General features: G+C 45.5%; 1 protein-coding gene across 1 annotated transcript in view; it reads left to right on the forward strand.

The window, feature by feature from the left end:
* hspa12a (heat shock protein 12A) overlaps positions 1 to 14,329 on the forward strand; it is a gene marked incomplete at its 3' end in the record, with an annotated part of 40,434 nt that extends 26,105 nt beyond the window's left edge. The window contains exons 8-13 of the mRNA XM_084460839.1: positions 2,008 to 2,179; positions 6,637 to 6,723; positions 7,718 to 7,822; positions 8,900 to 9,158; positions 11,849 to 11,952; positions 13,698 to 14,329. Of these exons, the coding sequence (XP_084316965.1) occupies positions 2,008 to 2,179; positions 6,637 to 6,723; positions 7,718 to 7,822; positions 8,900 to 9,158; positions 11,849 to 11,952; positions 13,698 to 14,329 (1,359 nt within the window). The remainder of the gene's footprint in view (positions 1 to 2,007; positions 2,180 to 6,636; positions 6,724 to 7,717; positions 7,823 to 8,899; positions 9,159 to 11,848; positions 11,953 to 13,697) is intronic.
* Between the last annotated feature and the right edge of the window lie 3,902 nt (positions 14,330 to 18,231).

Here is an 18,231-nt window from a genome sequence, read left to right on the forward strand (position 1 = left end):
TCACTGAGCACATGGTGTAACGTATGTATGGGTGTGGTGCACTGAGGAGGAATGTCTGGGGAGAGGGCTTTCTGTGTGTGTGTGTGTGTGTGTGTGTGTGTGTGTGTGTGTGTGTGTGTGTGTGTGTGTGTGTGTTTGAGTGAGTGTGTGTGTGTGTGTGTCTTTGTGGGAGGACACAGTGCGTGTATGTGTGTGTGTTTGTGTGTGTATACTGTAGGTGTGTGTATGTGTGTGTGTGAGAGTGAGAGTGAGTGAGTGTATGTGTGTAGGACACAGTGCGTGTCTGTGTGTGTGTGTGTGTGAGTGAGTGTATGTGTGTAGGACACAGTGTGTGTGTGTGTGTGTGTGTGTGTGTGTGTGTGTGTGTGTCTGTGTGTGTGAGTGTGTGTGTGTGTGTGTGTGTGTGTGTGTGTGTGTGTGTGTAGGACACAGTGCGTGTCTGTGTGTGTGTGTGTGTGTGTGTGTGTGTGTGTGTGTGTGTGTGTGTGTGTGTGTGTGTGTGTGTGTGAGTGAGTGAGTGAGTGAGTGAGTGTGTGTGTGTGTGTGGGGGGAGGTTACATGGGTGTGGCCGTCTGTCTGAGTCTGCAGGATGACAGAAACACAACACTGCATGGAACAAAGAGAGAGAGAGAGGGAGAGAGACAGAGGGAGAGAATGAGAGGGAGAGAGACAGAGGGAGAGAATGAGAGGGAGAGATGGAGGGGGGGTGCGCACGCGTGTGTGTGTGTGTGTGTGCATGTGTGTGTCTGGAGACTTGGAGACAGGGAGTGAATGTGAGAAACAGAAGGAGACTGAGGAAGGAGAGAGAGAGAGAGAGAGAGGCCGAGAGAGAGAGAGAGAGAGACCGAGAGAGAGAGAGAGAGGAGAGACTCTAGTCTGCGTGATCACCTGATATCTGCAGTGGGGATTGACGCATGGGAGGGGGGGGAGAGGGAGGGGGGGGGGGGGGAGGAGAGGGGAGGGGGGAGGGGGGGGGGGGTGAGGGGGGGGGGGTGAGTCTGCGCATCTGCAGTGACTCAGCATCCTCTGGTTGGCGTCATTAATATTTGTGAAAGAGGAGAGGATGGGCGCCTCCCTCCCTCCCTCCCTCTCTCCCTCGGTCTCCTCAGCGCAGGCGCATCTCACCAGGCGCTCCGACGCAGTCGTCCGTCTGGTTGGTCTCTCCCCCGAACGGCCGCTGCTCTCTCACCCCTGCGGAGAGACAAGCCGGGGGGATCTACAGGAGTAGTTTCCATCGATGTCGCTAGAGATATTTAACATGATAGCCTTTGGAATGTACTTTAATGTTAGGATTGCATGATTTATTGGTCGTGTTATTCCCTGTTCGAAACCCTTTTTTTAAACACAGGTTGTATGTCATTTAATGGAAAGTTAGGAAATTCCTAGGATATGGAAATCTAGCCTGAAAGAAGTTTTTCACAATACACGGTTAGGATTAGGGTGGGGGGAAGTCATGAGGAAGTCTGGCTTTCAGGCTAATGGAAATCTGCTTTTGTTTTCCCTTTATTAAAAGGGGGTGATGTGTTTATTTTAAATTACTAGGTCAATTTGATTTATCAGTACTGCCTAAAAGTTGTGAAGCTCTGTGAGCGATCAACTAAAGGAGTTTTCATACACCAATGCTATTTTATCAACTTCAATCAGGCTTTATAAGAAAAAAAAAACATACTAGTTCCATCACAGGTGCACTGAAGGAGATTTTTATATATATATATATATATTGGAAATATATATTATAGTACAGTATTTTGGTCATATCTCTTCATTAAGAGTTAATCCCCCAGATTTAGAATTCCAATATGGTTTAGAATAAATTCATATTTTCCAGTGTTTGAAATGTTTCATTTGAAATGTTAAAATGTTTTAATTGTGTGGGTTTGGGCCTAACATGGCTGACATTCAAAATGGGGCTCTGTGTTCTCTTTGCGTGTTGAGGTACCCCTTATACCTGATGTCTAACCATTAAAGCTAATATATCTACTTCCTGTCGGCTCTGGTCTCCTCTAGTCTGGTCTGGTTTCCCGCGACAACCCCGAGCAGCTGATCATTGCCCTCGAACCCGAGGCGGCGTCGATCTACTGCCGCAAGCTCCGCCTCCATCAGATGGTCGACCTCAACGCCCGGACCACGCAGAACGGGCTCAGCCCCACTGAGAACGTGGGGGCGGCCATGACCCAGGGTAAACCCAACACCACACTGAACACCATGACCCAGGGTAAACCCAACACCACACTGAACACCATGACTCAGGGTAAACCCAACACCTCATCACACTGAACACCATGACCCAGGGTAAACCCAACACCACACTGAACACCATGACCCAGGGTAAACCCAACACCACACTGAACACCATGACCCAGGGTAAACCCAACACCTCAATACACTGAACACCATGACCCAGGGTAAACCCAACACCTCACTCAACACCATGACCCAGGGTAAACCCAACACCTCACTGAACACCATGACCCAGGGTAAACCCAACACCACACTGAACACCATGACCCAGGGTAAACCCCACACCTCATCACACTGAACACCATGACTCAGGGTAAACCCAACACCACACTGAACACCATGACCCAGGGTAAACCCAACACCTCATCACACTGAACACCATGACCCAGGGTAAACCCAACACCACACTGAACACCATGACCCAGGGTAAACCCAACACCACACTCAACACCATGACTCAGGGTAAACCCAACACCACACTGAACACCATGACCCAGGGTAAACCCAACACCTCATCACACTGAACACCATGACCCAGGGTAAACCCAACACCACACTGAACACCATGACCCAGGGTAAACCCAACACCTCATCACACTGAACACCATGACTCAGGGTAAACCCAACACCACACTGAACACCATGACCCAGGGTAAACCCAACACCACACTGAACACCATGAACCCAACACCACACTGAACACCATGACCCAGGGTAAACCCAACACCACACTGAACACCATGAACCCAACACCACACTGAACACCATGACCCAGGGTAAACCCAACACCACACTGAACACCATGACCCAGGGTAAACCCAACACCACACTGAACACCATGACCCAGGGTAAACCCAACACCTCACTGAACACCATGACCCAGGGTAAACCCCACACCACACTGAACACCATGACCCAGGGTAAACCCAACACCTCATCACACTGAACACCATGACTCAGGGTAAACCCAACACCTCATCACACTGAACACCATGACCCAGGGTAAACCCCACACCACACTGAACACCATGACCCAGGGTAAACCCAACACCACACTGAACACCATGACCCAGGGTAAACCCAACACCACACTGAACACCATGACCCAGGGTAAACCCCACACCACACTGAACACCATGACACAGGGTAAACCCAACACCACACTGAACACCATGACCCAGGGTAAACCCAACACCACACTGAACACCATGACCCAGGGTAAACCCAACACCTCACCACACTGAACACCATGACCCAGGGTAAACCCAACACCTCATCACACTGAACATCGCCACTGGGCCATAGCTGCATTGTTTACATTCCTGTTTCATACGCATCTTTCAAACTAATCTTTGTCTTAGTCGGTTACTTGGCAATGACCTTCAAATCACTCCAAAATCTACCCAATAGGTGTTTTTCTTCAAATAGATGAATTATTATTATTATTAAGTATTTGAATTGAAGGAGTAGTCGCTAGTCAGGTAACCCTCTGCAAAGGTTTTGTACCTGTAACATTACAGTATCAGTTATCAATCATTATCAGTCATGTGAGTTCATGTCTGTTTGCTACAGCCTTGTTTTAAGTTTCATTGTTTATCTATTGATATTTTATCAAATATATATTTTCCTTGCCAAATCAATATTATGTTATAGGTGCCAAGTTCTGGTAAACTTTCATTTCACGACACCAACTGCATAGATTAAATAGAGTTCACGCTTCTCACATCATATGCTACGTTTGTTCCCACACATCGTATGTTATCATCATGTTTTGTTTGTATGTTATCATGTTTTGTTTGTATGTCATCATGTTTTGTTTGTATGTTATCATGTTTTGTTTGTATGTTATCATGTTTTGTTTGTATGTTATCATGTTTTGTTTGTATGTCATCATGTTTTGTTTGTATGTTATCATGTTTTGTTTGTATGTTATCATGTTTCGTTTGTATGTTATCATGTTTTGTTTGTATGTTATCATGTTTTGTTTGTATGTTATCATGTTTCGTTTGTATGTTATCATGTTTTGTTTGTATGTTATCATGTTTTGTTTGTATGTCATCATGTTTTGTTTGTATGTCATCATGTTTTGTTTGTATGTTATCATGTTTTGTTTGTATGTTATCATGTTTTGTTTGTATGTTATCATGCTATTTTATGTTTGTATGTTATCATCGTACCCTTTACATATGCTAATTAATTCTTTATTGAAGATGTAATATTGCAAAAAACAGAATCGAATTGCATTTACAAAAGGTAATTAAATACATCAGCATGTGAAGCAGCATTAGCAAATTACCTCAGTATCTCACCCTTCCCTTTTCACAAACACCACTTTGTGTGGAGAAAGAGTTTGTTTGACATCAGTGATCTAAAGCAGAGCTTGAGAAGGCCACTATTCTGCAGTCTCTCGTCAACTCTGACCAGGAATGTGACCGCTACGCTTTCACACCGCGGTATTCACACGCACGCATGTGTTCGACGTTCGAGAGCCTTTTACCCGACTGCTTTTCAACACATCAGACTTCCACACAGTAAAGAAGGCCTTTGTCCTCGTCTTTGTCCGTCCAAGGCAGACAAATCAATTTCAAAGGCAATATTATCGTTCCTCCTCTATTGACGGAAGACGTGTAGATGTTATGCCGTGTCATTTCAACTTTCTATCACGTTGGAATGTGAGTGTTACCGTCTTTCAGAAGCACTTAATGGGGATGGCAGGATATGTGCTGAATGTACACAGATTCGATTAACATCACAAACACTTGGCAATGACGGTGTTGAAAGGGGTTATAGTTGATTTCGTGGAACGTAGAAACGTGAGTTACATCAATTGAAACCGGCTTCTTTGGTGAAAAGCCGACATTTACCGTATCCAAGGTGACCATTCACAGCCAAGCATGTAATGCCAGGGATTTTAAAATCTCACCCTGCAAATTTAAATTGTAGCGTACAGTATGTCTTTATAGCGGCTTTATTTCTTTAAACTGAATAACTTTATTGTTCACAGGCATATTGAAAAACAATCTGTTGTCAAAGTACATTAAGGAATTGCTAGGAAAATGTTAGGCCCTGTGGAGGGACATTCTCAAGGAAGTAGAAAATGTAAATTCATTTATTTAATCAATTATCTACCAGTTTCTTCATTTAATGAGTTTGTAGAAGCAAAATATGCGACGAACCAACTAGTGAATATTGAATACAGAGCATTTCCTGGTACTGACATCTCAGCCAATGGGATGACAGCAGACCACTGCAGTTCTGTATGGCTCACCACGCTATGGCTCACCAGGCTATGGCTCACCAGGCTATAGTTCACCAGCCTATCGCTCACGCTCTCTTCAGACCAGATGGACTCGTTAATGACCTGCTTAAGGCTGCTTCTTGACTGCGTAGGTCGAGGGCCCCGGGCCCCGGGCTGTGCTAACATGTGAGAGGTTTCCTGGGCCCCGCGCTGTGCTAACATGTGAGAGGTTTCCAGGGCCCCTGGCTGTGCCAACATGTGAGAGGTTTCCAGGGCCCCTGGGCCGTGCTAACATGTGAGAGGTTTCCAGGGCCCCTGGCTGTGCTAACATGTGAGAGGTGTTCAGTTGTTTGTGTGTTGCAGGTATTCCTACAAACCTACAGTGTTTCGTCCAAATTATCTGTATTTGCAGAACTGTGGGCCACAATCCAGGATTCATAAAGACCAGTCTTTCACCAAAATGATCTGTATATTTGTTATTAGTTATCAATTAGTTGATTAATTTGGCTGGTTTGGAGGGAGATTTGAGGAACAAAACCAGAGATTATACATCAGTTTTACTGGGGCTTTCAAACAGGATGTTACAAGACTTTTCCAAATGAGGCCATTCGGGAAGCTCACAGGAAGAGCCTACTTTCTACCCAGCTGCTTCAGTTTCCTCTACCCGTTAACTGTCCCATAAAGTCCCCCTCCTGTATTTAAACAGCACCAGCGCTCACCTTTGCACAATATTCGACAAACAATTTGACCTTTGACACCTTACCAGTGACACTTAATAAAATTATTACTCATCACTTAAAATGTCAAGTACAAAATTATGTTCAATCGAAGTTCTAACATTATGTTCAATCGAAGTTCAAAAGGTTTTTCTTGCATATCTCTAAAAAAGCTGAGAGGGAAAACGTAAGAATGTAATTTAGGGGTGCTATGGATGAAAAAAAATATGTATAGGGTTGACCCTTGAACCTGAAACGTTTGAGAACCACTGCTCTCTAGACCCCTGACCTCCAGACACCATGCGGTCACCCAGCGGCTTGCCTCACCCTGTTTGACCCCCAGCCTCCCGGGCCACCGGTGCTTCTTCCTGCCTGCTGTCACCCTGCTGTCACCTGCTGTCACCCTTCTCACCCGGTGCTTCTCTCTCTGTCGATAACCAGCCAAGGAGCATGTGCGTCGCAACCGGCAGAGCCGCACGTTTTTGGTGGAAAATGTCGTAGGGGAGCTCTGGTCGGAGCTGGAAGAAGGTAGGGTCTCTTTCTCTTCTTTTTTTACGGCCCCTTTTCCCCCTCCCTCCCTCTCTCTCTCTCTCTCTCTCTCTCTCTCTCTGTCTCTCCGTCTCTGTCTCTGTGTTAGCTTTGCTCTTGCTGTTTCTGATGCTGCTGACGCACCACAGAGTGGGCTGTATTCACAGGGTTAGGGTTAGGGTTAGAATCACACCTGTATTCAGACCAGTTATGCTGGCGCCCCCTAGCACCGTATTTGCTGATGATCTGATACTTTTTGACAGTCTTAATTAACTCTTTCTCCACATCATTTGCCTCAATTGCCTCTTATAGTTATTGTCGGGGCTTGTCGTGGACATTTTCTGATTAAATCCACATGATTCTGTTATCCCAGGTCATATGTATTTACCTTTTAATATTTAATTTAATATTTTAATATTTTTTGCTCGGGAAGTTGGCAGAAGCACCGGAAAACAGCGTAAACGGTATCACTGCATAACATGTCGCCACTGTTAGTGTCGTGGACTCTTCCAGAATGTTTTGATAGTTTGCTAACATCGCGGGCATGGATATAGTAGGATCTCTGAATATCTAACCTAATTCAAGCCTGACTCCATTTCCTGCGTTCCCGCCCCGCCCACCCCTCCTGCCCCTCCCTCCGTCTACATGCGGTGGATATCTAGGTCATCCAGACCCACTCGGGCGCAGACAAACCTCTTTTAGGGCATCGTGTCGCCTCGTCTGGCATTCAGCAGGTTCAGGGTCTATCCAGACGACAAGCCTTTAGAATGAAAATGCCCGAGGTCACTAGGTCACTCAGCTGTGTACTAGGTCACTACAGAGGTCAAGCTGTGTACTAGGTCACTACAGAGGTCAAGCTGTGTACTAGGTCACTACAGAGGTCAAGCTGTGTACTAGGTCACTACAGAGGCCAAACTGTATACTGGGTCTATTGGATAGCAGCTCTCTGTGACCCCTCCTCCTCATGTGACGGTGTATCCCCGCCTGTCCCCAGGTGACCGCTACGTCGTGGTGGACTGTGGGGGTGGAACGGTCGACCTCACTGTCCACCAGATACGTCTCCCCGAGGGACATCTCAAGGAGCTGTACAAGGCCTCAGGTAGAGGGTTTCCTCACTTCTGTGACGGCTTAGGCCTAATTCATAGTCGACGTAAACAACGCAAGCTACTTCACGCAAGCTATTTCATATCCACCCAAAATACTAGGCTTATGTATGAAATGAAAAAGACTCAAACTAAGGACATTTTCTCTACAATTTTAGTTTATTTTAGTTAGTTTTATAAACACACAATGCAGTTTTAGTTAGTCTAGTTTTAATTTTTATTTCAGTTAACTAAGTCACACCTAGTTTTCGTTTTTTAGTTAGTTTTCGTTAACTATAATAACCTTGGTCCACACACTATCCCGTTAGCTCACTTCACACACTATCCCGTTAGCTCAGTCCACACACTATCCCGTTAGCTCAGTCCACACACTATCCCGTTAGCTCAGTCCACACACTATCCCATTAGCTCAGTTCACACACTATCCCGTTAGCTCAGTTCACACACTATCCCCCGTTAGCTCAGTCCACACAAAATCGCGTTAGCTCAGTCCACACACTATCCCGTTAGCTCAGTCCACACACTATCCCGTTAGCTCAGCTCACACACTATCCCGTTAGCTCAGTTCACACACTATCCCGTTAGCTCAGTCCACACACTATCCCGTTAGCTCAGTTCACACACTATCCCGTTAGCTCAGTCCACACACTATCCCGTTAGCTCAGTCCACACACTATCCCGTTACCTCAGTCCACACACTATCCCGTTAGCTCAGTCCACACACTATCCCGTTAGCTCAGCTCACACACTATCCCGTTAGTTCAGCTCACACACTATCCCGTTAGCTCAGTCCACACACTATCCCGTTAGCTCAGTCCACACACTATCCCGTGAGCTCAGTCCACACACTATCCCGTTAGCTCAGTCCACACACTATCCCGTTAGCTCAGCTCACACACTATCCCGTTAGCTCAGTCCACACACTATCCCGTTAGCTCAGTCCACACACTATCCCGTTAGCTCAGTCCACACACTATCCCGTTAGCTCAGTTCACACACTATCCCCCGTTAGTCCTGTTGACACTTAACTAATGTGAGTTCTTATTGACCAACACTCATGTTCTCCTCCACAGGTGGTCCATATGGCTCCATCGGTATCGACTATGAGTTTGAGAAGCTGCTGTGTAAGATCTTCGGTCAGGACTTCATTGACCAGTTCAAGGTGAAGCGCCCGGCCGCCTGGGTCGACCTGATGATCGCGTTCGAGTCGCGGAAACGGGCGGCGGCGCCGGACAGGACCAACCCCCTCAACATCAACCTGCCCTTCTCCTTCATAGACTACTACAAGAAGTTCAGGGGTCACAGTGTGGAGCACGCCCTGCGCAAGAGCAAGTGAGTGTGTGTGTGTGTGTGTGTGTGTGTGTGCGTGCGTAATTGTGTGTATGTATATATACGATATGCATTTCATGGCTGGCAGAATACTTCAGCAATAACAAGAAGTGCATCCCACGTGCCGACAATCATTTAAGATCTGGTCATGTAGAAAAATGCCGCTATTCTCAGGGGGAGCTGTTATGTGTCGTCGGGGCTAGCATGAAGGATTGGTCATATCATGCTACGGTGAGTTAGCATCATAAGTGAGCCTATTACGGTTAGGGGTTAAAGGTTAGAGTTGCGGACCAGTAAGAATAGCCAGAGGCACCTACGGATCAGACTAGCTAAGACCAGTCTGACCAGCTAATACCATCCTAACCAGCTCACGTTAATAGGAGGCTTTGGTTATGACGTTTCACAACGTAGCACTGTCCATTTGCAATTCAAATCAACTTATTATTCGTATCCATCTTTCCAACTCTTTGGGATCTCTTGGAAATTAGAATTTGCAACCATTCGTCTCATACCGATGGGAGCAATCTGGCGCAAAGCACAGCATTTTTCTCATGAGTGACGTATATAAGCGCGCCCGGCTTTGTAGTCCATTTATGAAACGAACGGAGCAATTTCAAAAATGTGAAAGAAGGCGAAATACTCCTCACAGTTAGTAGGTTATTACTGTAAAGACACTCAACTGTTTGTTTTGATAACTTCACCGAAATGTCTTCGTAGTAATTATTCGAAAATCCGGTCTTTGGGAGTTTACGTTGAAACTCCTCTCCGATAGGAACAACTCGAATGTTTTCACTTTCCCTCCCTATATATGGACCGCAGCCTCCAACCAGAGGGCAGAGCTTCAAAGAGTCCGTGACCAGAATGTGGTCACGACCCTCTGAATACGCTGCATGGTGATGAAAAGGCCCTTTTGCTTCTTTTGTACTGAGTGAAATGGACATCGGGGATAGGAAATCCATGAGCCGTGTCTTTCCTAGAAACAGGAAGCGGCTCAAGCCCTGAGGGAACACACCACCGCTCCCCACCGCACAGAACCAGGCGGTCAGCTCGTTAAGAGACAGCCGTCCACCTGCTCGCGCTTTTAGGCGACTATAGCTGTGTTCGGAATCGCTCCCTCGTTCCCTCACTCCCTATTCCCTATATAGGGTTCACCATGTAGTGAACTACCTAGGGAACGGAGAACATATAGGGTACATGCACTGTTCCCTTCAAATCAAGGTGAATTGTGGGTAATATAAAGTGGACTATATAGGGAACGAAAATTCCGTGGAGAATTCGGACACTACAAACAAAATGGCTGACGCCCTATATAGTGCACTATATAGTGAATAGGGAGCGATTCCGAACACAGCTTATGTTTTCCTCCTTCTGGCTGATTCAGAAAAACGTTAGCCAGAAACCGTCCATGTTGGGTTTTTGTCAGTATTGTATTTGATGAATAAGTCCCAGAGGTTTCCTGACCGCACGATACAGACAGGAGAAAACACACGCCTCCTATTACGAAGTTTAAAGAGTTCGTGTACTCCTCTAGACCCCTGCTCTCTTCCATATGACCCTGTAGTCTAGCTGTTAATGGCACCGTCATGTATCTGCATGGATTTTTATCAACTCTGGGGACACTTACAAGACATTCACACTGTGGAAACCTGACCCTCCGGTGGTCCTTGGGGTCCTCTGACTCATAACTGTAAATGTCCTTGTGTACGTGTGCTGGGAAACGGTGTGTATGAGAAGGATCACTGACACACACACACACACACACACACACACACACACACACACACACACACACTCTCTCTTCTGAGAATACTCTACAGTTAACAGATGGTGCTATAGATTATTACAGAATTTACAGTGAAATCTTCTTAAACCCACTGAAGCTGTTGTCACAAGGATTCTGTTTTCTTATTTGGGATTTGTTCATAGCTAAGAACATAATCTACGAACACTGAAGAGCAGCCGTACTGTACACACGTTTGAGTGTTGACATGTTTGTGAAAAAATAATTGCTGATTGCGTTTACTTAAATTATACAGGTGTATAATATTATTGGATTTAATTTGACTAATATTTGTATCATTTATTATCTTTTTTTAAATACTAATTCCCCTAATTTTACAATTTTCTTACTTTCTTAGTTCTCTGACTTTTCTTAGGACTGCTCTTAGATAGGGCTGGGTATCGAGTCGAATTTCAAGAATCGATTCGATTCCGATTCACAAGGTTCAGAATCGATTATCATGATTCAATATCGATTCGGTTAGTGTTACTAAAACCTGTTTTTTTTTAGCTGTCACCTTAATTACATGACTGCCAAGTAATGCAACACATCAGTACTAGGGCTGGGTATCGATACTGATTTCCAAAAATGTATGAATGAATGAATCATTGAATGAATGAATTAACTATTCATTCCTTCATTTATTCATTCATTCATTAAATAAAAGATCGATTTTGGGATTCACAAATCGATTCAGAATCAATGAATCGATTTTTTAAACCCAGCCCTACTCTTAGAGGTTTCTTAAGAACAAATTTAAGAAAAAACGTAAGATAAGATATACTGGATATTAGTGAATGTCCATGACATCAGTGATTTTAAAGTATGGTGCTGTCATTTCATAATGGTGATCATCATTCCAGTGATGAGTAGATTGTGTGCTGGTTCTGATGTCAGTCTCTCCTGTGGACAGTGTGGACTTTGTCAAGTGGTCCTCACAGGGAATGCTGAGGATGAACCCGGACGCCATGAACGCCCTGTTCAAACCCACCATCGACCACATCATCCAGCACCTCAGTGAGTAGCAGCTAGCTCTGGGTAGTGGGCCGCGGCGTGCTAACGTAATACAATATGGGGCCCAATGGTGCGTGGCTCTGATCTGATCAGAAACTGTTTCAGCATACTGTAATATACTAATTATAATAATAATAATAATAACAACAACAGTCTGTGGTCTCTGGAGAAAGTCAAGAACTTGTATTAAAAAAAAAGCATCTTTGTTTGGGGAAACACACACACACACACACACACACACACACACACCTGAAGATGGTCACAGGTGGTGATTAGTAGAGGAAGCCGTCCAGGTGTTTGCCTGCGAGGGCTGAAAACTCAAAATGACAGATGGAGCAGAGACCAGACAGCGTGTGAACTTGAAAGCCTTTCATTCACACATAGTTCTCACCTTACGGTTCGTCTCAACCTGAGTTCACAATGTTTCAGTTTGATATTGCTGACTGTAGCTTTCTGGCAGCATTTTAAAAAAAAAAAAACTGTTAAATTAGCTAGGTTAGCTACAGTAGGTAATATTGTTAGATTAGCTAGGTTAGCTAGGTAATAATGTTAGATAGGTTAGCTACTGAGGGTAATACTGATAGATTAGCGAGAGAGAGAGAGAGAGAGAGAGAGAGAGAGAGAGAGAGAGAGAGATGAAACCAACAAAGGGAGAAGTAGGTCACATTTCTGCGACTCGGTCTGCTTCCTGGTAACACTGGAGCTGAAGGACTGAGTGGATCTGGAGATGTGTTGTTGAGAAGGCTGCTTATGGGCTAAAATACATTTTAATAGTGTGACCAACCGGGCAAAGACATGAGTACTGCAGTTTCATCTCACCAAAATGAGTTGAGAGAAATAAAATGAGTCTGTCTAGCCCCTACACAAACACCAGAATGTTCTCCAGAATAATATGTCTATTTGCGAGTGCTTTTTATAGACCAAAAGCTTTCAAGCCCTTCAGCTTATCATACTTGTGGTATATGGCCAATATGCCACGGGTTCGACTGGTGCCTATCACCGCAGCACAACCCGTGGTATATTGGCCATATACCATAATCCTTGAGTGAGTTATTGCTTCAATATACCATGGCCTGGGTTATTACTCTTTTCTCATTGGCCAGCAGACGTGCGTTAAAACCGTGTATAGGCACACGTAGTTCGGCTGAAGTTTAATTACCGATCTAAATTAAATGTTTGACAGCAACCCAAATGAGCTCATCCCATAGCCTGCTGTACCATTGCTAGCTAGCCATGAACGAAGTGTTGAAGAGTTTGTTGGCAAATAGATTTGACAACTGGACAATGGATGCGTTGCACAGCAAATGCAGTAGCCTACACTTCGCTCATTGCTATCTAGCAATATCAGGTAGCTACAGTCATAGATATAGCTATGGGTACAGTAGGTTATGGAATTAGCTAGTTTGGGTTGCTAGGCTCATTGTTTGGTTGCTAGGTCGTATCGTATTAGCAGTTAGGGACTATAATGAAACTCAGCAATGAGCAACACATAAATAACATTTCTTTATATTTTAATGTAGAAAATGCGAGTAAATGGCGCATATTTATTTGTCTTTGTCATGTGGGGCCATGGTATAAGCGGGATAATCAACTCATAGGTGTGCGTTAAACGGTTTTAAGGCACTCCGTGGAGGCTGCGCGTTGGTTGGTTCTTCGCCTCCACGTCGTGCCTTAAAACCATTTAACGCACACCTACTCGTTGATTATCCCTTACATAAACAAACCCCCCCCCCCCTCGTCCTTTCCAGCCGAACTGTTTGACAAGCCGGAGGTGTGCGACATCAAGTTCCTGTTCCTGGTGGGCGGGTTCGCCGAGTCGCCCCTCCTCCAGCAGGCGGTCCAGAACATGCTGCAGGGGCGCAGCCGCATCGTCATCCCGCACGACGTGGGCCTCACCATCCTCAAGGGGGCGGTGCTCTTCGGCCTGGACCCCGGCATCATCAAGGTGCGCCGCTCGCCGCTCACCTACGGCGTGGGCGTCCTCAACCGCTTCGTGGAGGGCAAGCACCCGCCGGACAAGATGCTACTGAAGGACGGCACGCGCTGGTGCACCGACGTCTTCGACACCTTCATCGCGGCCGACCAGTCGGTGGCGCTGGGCGAGACGGTGAAGCGCAGCTACACGCCGGCGAGGCCGTCGCAGCAGGTCATCGTCATCCACGTGTACTGCGCCGACCGCGAGGCCGTGGGCTTCATCAGCGAGCCGGGCGTGCGGAAGTGCGGCACGCTGCGCCTGGACGTCAGCGGCACGGAGTGCGCCGCCGCCCGCCGCGAGATCCAGACGCACATGCAGTTCGGCGACACGGAGATCCGCGCCATGGCTGTGGACGTGGCCACCGCGCGCAGCGTCAAGGCCAGCATCGACTTCCTCAGCCAGTAGACCGGGGGTGGGGGCGGGGCGGGGGGGGCGGCGCTACAGAACCGCCGTGGGGGGGGAGGGATCAGACGGCGCACGCAAACGGAAGTCTCAGCACAGCACACAGTGGACCAGGGACAGCCGCTTGAACGCAGCGGGCAGCGGTCAATGATGGTTTCCTGGCCTGATCATATGACCATTATTGAATGCTATTCCCTGTACAGCATCTCTGTAACTAACGCAGATGCTGGCTAGCTGCTCGTTATCTTCCCTAGCTGGGTGTGCAGAGATGCTAGCTGCACGCCAACAAGAGACGTGACACGCTGTGTGTGGCTACAGGCAGATCCCACCCCTGCCGCGGCGTGGTGGCATGGTTCCGGGTCCGCTGTGTGTTCCTGGTTCCGGATCCGCTGTGTGTTCCTGGTTCCGGGGCCGCTGTGTGTTCCTGGTTCCGGGTTCCGCCGTGTGTTCCTGGTTCCGGCGTCTGCTGTGTGTTCCTGGTTCCGGGTCCGCTGTGTGTTAGCTGCTGTCACTGCGGTTATGTGCTGTAGCCGCGGTCATTCAAGAGGCGGACACAAGTCTGGTACAGCGACGTTACACACAACACCACAGAATATCGCCGTCTTCTCTAGGGTTGCAAAGTTCTGGGAAAATTCACAAACTTCCCAAAATGGGAATTTCTTCCCAAAATGGGAATTACTTCCCAAAATTTGAATTACTTCCCAAAATGGGAATTTCTTCCCAAAATGGGAATTTATGGGCATTAATAGGAATGTACTGGAATAAACTGGAAATATATGTGAATTAACGAGAATGAATCGTGTTTTCCAGTATATTCCTATTAATTCCCATAAATTCCTGTTAATTCCCATGGGAGGTTTGTGAATATTAATGAATTTTGCAACCCTAGTCCTCTCTAATCCTGGCTCGGAGGGACACAGAAATGCTATGACTATTAAAGGTGCTCAAGTACATGTCCTAGGTTTTTTCTTCATAATACGTACGTTAGCAAATGAACCAGGTTAAAACGGCAGGGTTGTTGAAGTGAATATGTATTAACTTACTGCAGCCTGCGTTGGGGTTTGTAATGATATTGCATGTTAGCTGTTCTGGCCGGTCTGCACTTGTTTACAACATGGCGCAGTGCCCGTTCGTTACACCTGTGGTACTCACACTTTTCTGGGCCTCGTTGATAATAGAAAACATTTCAGCCCCCACACACACACACACACACACACACACACACACACACTTTCTCCCCCCTAATTCAGTTATCTCGGCACCTGTCTAAGTCTTTTTCCAGTACATGCATATCTAGGTTACCAATTACATGTCATCTCTCAGCTGCTTGCCGTCACACGCTTGTGTCTCAAACGAGGCAGGAAGGACACATGCCGGTATTTATGCTTTGCTGTTATTCTACTGTACAGCGCGGCCTCAGAGATTTATGCGATAGATGTGCGAAATATGAGCTAATATTCAAACGGAGAATATCTTAAGTGATAGGAGAATGTCTCTGCTCATGGAATCGAACGTAACTGCCAGTATTAGCTTGCATCCTACTGTACGAACACTTTCAACTGTTTGCTTGGCCTCTCTCGGACATACAGTATCGTAGAGTTTGCATTGCTAAATGCAGACTTATTAACCTGGTTAATTTGCAAGAATTGCTATGAAGAAAAAACATAAATATTACATTTAACGGTCGTAGCATTCATGAACGTACCTCCCATGTAGCGTCACGATAACCTTGGGCTTCCACCAACTACAATCTCAGAAACTGTCCTACCCATAAGGCCACAGCTTTGCTGAGTCAGGGTTTAGGGTTCAAACGAAGGGATAGCGGTGGTTTTCTTCTGTATCACGCTTGATACATTTCGGCTGTAAAAATTTGTCGGAGCGCTTTTAAATCTGTGTTGCCTTTCCTCACTGCTCTTGTAAGGCACAAGATGCCATAGAGAGGAGACATATTATCGTACAAAACAAACTAGCCCACACATTAAAAATATAATAATTCTGTTCATATTTGATCACATTAAAGCAGACAGCCCTATATTATTGATATGTGTTCAAGGCAATGGCTGTCTGCTAAATGTGATATACAATACTGTGCACTGCAAACGGTTCTATGTGATACTGTAGATTTAACAAAGGACCGACTAACACACCATGTACAGTACGGTACTGTGTGTAGGCTACTGTAACACACAAGTAAATCATTTCTCACCAACAATAATGTGAAAAAAATAAATAAAAAAAATATGTGTGTGTTCCACAGAAGAGTATGAATCCTAGAATGTGAAGTATTTCCTAAGGAGTCTACATTCAAGTGGCGGAGTCAAACTGGCTGCTAGTTGATTTCTGATATACCGTAGCCATGGCGATGCGCTTAACCGCCGGCTTTGTTTGTTTAAACGCTTCTTATAACAACCAAGGACAAGACACTCAATATCCCGCTTTGAATTCACTCGCATTTGAATTTCAAATCCAAGCGCAGGCCCCTTTGGGGGAAGCTGGAATTGAACATGTTTATTTCTGTAAATACAATATTTAAATATTGTACAGATTTTTAGCGTTATTGTTTTGAGCAGCTTCAGAGCGGAGTGTGTGTGTTGTCACGCCGACACCTTGTATCTAGTCATCTCACCAGCCTGAGCGTCAGAGCAGAACCGATTCTGAACGCTGCGTTCGACTGTGTGAGATGCTGCTCTGCAGTTATAGAATAAGAAACTTGAATACCTTTGCCGTTAAAGCAGGACTCATTTTTTACGGTTGAAAAATATTGGATCATGATTGTTTTGATTGGAAAAGGTCAATTGTACAGTATGTTGAAAATGGGGTGGTATTGATTGTACTGACTTGGTGTCTTGAATGAAAGAACTTAAATGATCAATTCAGATCTCAAATCTTTATTCATCTCGAATCTTATCGAGTCAGAAGAACATTGAACACAAAGGTGAATTCTTTCCTTTTAAGACACCTCGAACAACACATTGACAGTTTTGTAAAAGCCTGCATTTAGCGCTATTTGCAAACGATGGCTCATTTAGCTTGGTTTACCAGACCTCTGGCTCTGTGCTTCCAACAAAGATCTCAACTGCTCTGTTGGCATCATAACCGCAGTGTTACACCCCTAATGAAGTATGATGAGAGACGATAGAAAAAGAGTGTGTTGTTGTGATATAAAATTGAAAATAGCGTTGTGATCGAAAAATAACATTCAACCCCAGAGCAACATTTAAAAAAATATATCAAAATATCTCGGAAAGTGGCTTTACGTAAAAGCAATGTTAAACAAAGGTGTGCCTAATACAAGATGAGATGTCAAACTGATTCACCTCAGGTCACGAACGCAAACATTCATTCATGTACAAACAATGGCCAAAGAAAGGCAAATACGTGTTGTTCACCTGTAATCAAGAATAACATTTCTCTCGACAGATTGAAGCAACGTTCAGACATTTACAATCCCTTATACCCGTCCTCACACTCCTGCAATGCATGTTCAGCATGAAGCACTAAGGAATGATTCAGAGATTATCGAGAACCACACTTGTTTCACTCTCGGCTGTCGGACGTTCAGGTTAGCATTGACGATGATAATAACGATGTTAATGGCGTCGCATTGAAAGGGCGACCTCTCCAACTCCTCTACCGTGACAAATATTTACCGCCAAGGAAAGTGTTTTTGATCGTGAGCGATACAGCCGTCGTTGTGCCCTGAAGTAGACCTGAACAGTCGTATTCAAAGCTTGTCATTGTTGGCCCATCTGGAAGGAAGGAAGTGTGTAGCAGCCTACACAACAGACAGGGTCGGTGTGAGACGAGTCCATTCAGGACGCATCCTGGACGTACAGTAACCCGCTGGATATTTACAGTCGGCTCACGCCCTAAAGACACGGTCCTTCCAGCTACGCCACCGCCTC

The sequence above is a fragment of the Borostomias antarcticus genome (assembly GCF_949987555.1).
Source record: "Borostomias antarcticus genome assembly, chromosome: 34".
NCBI lineage: Eukaryota > Metazoa > Chordata > Actinopteri > Stomiiformes > Stomiidae > Borostomias > Borostomias antarcticus.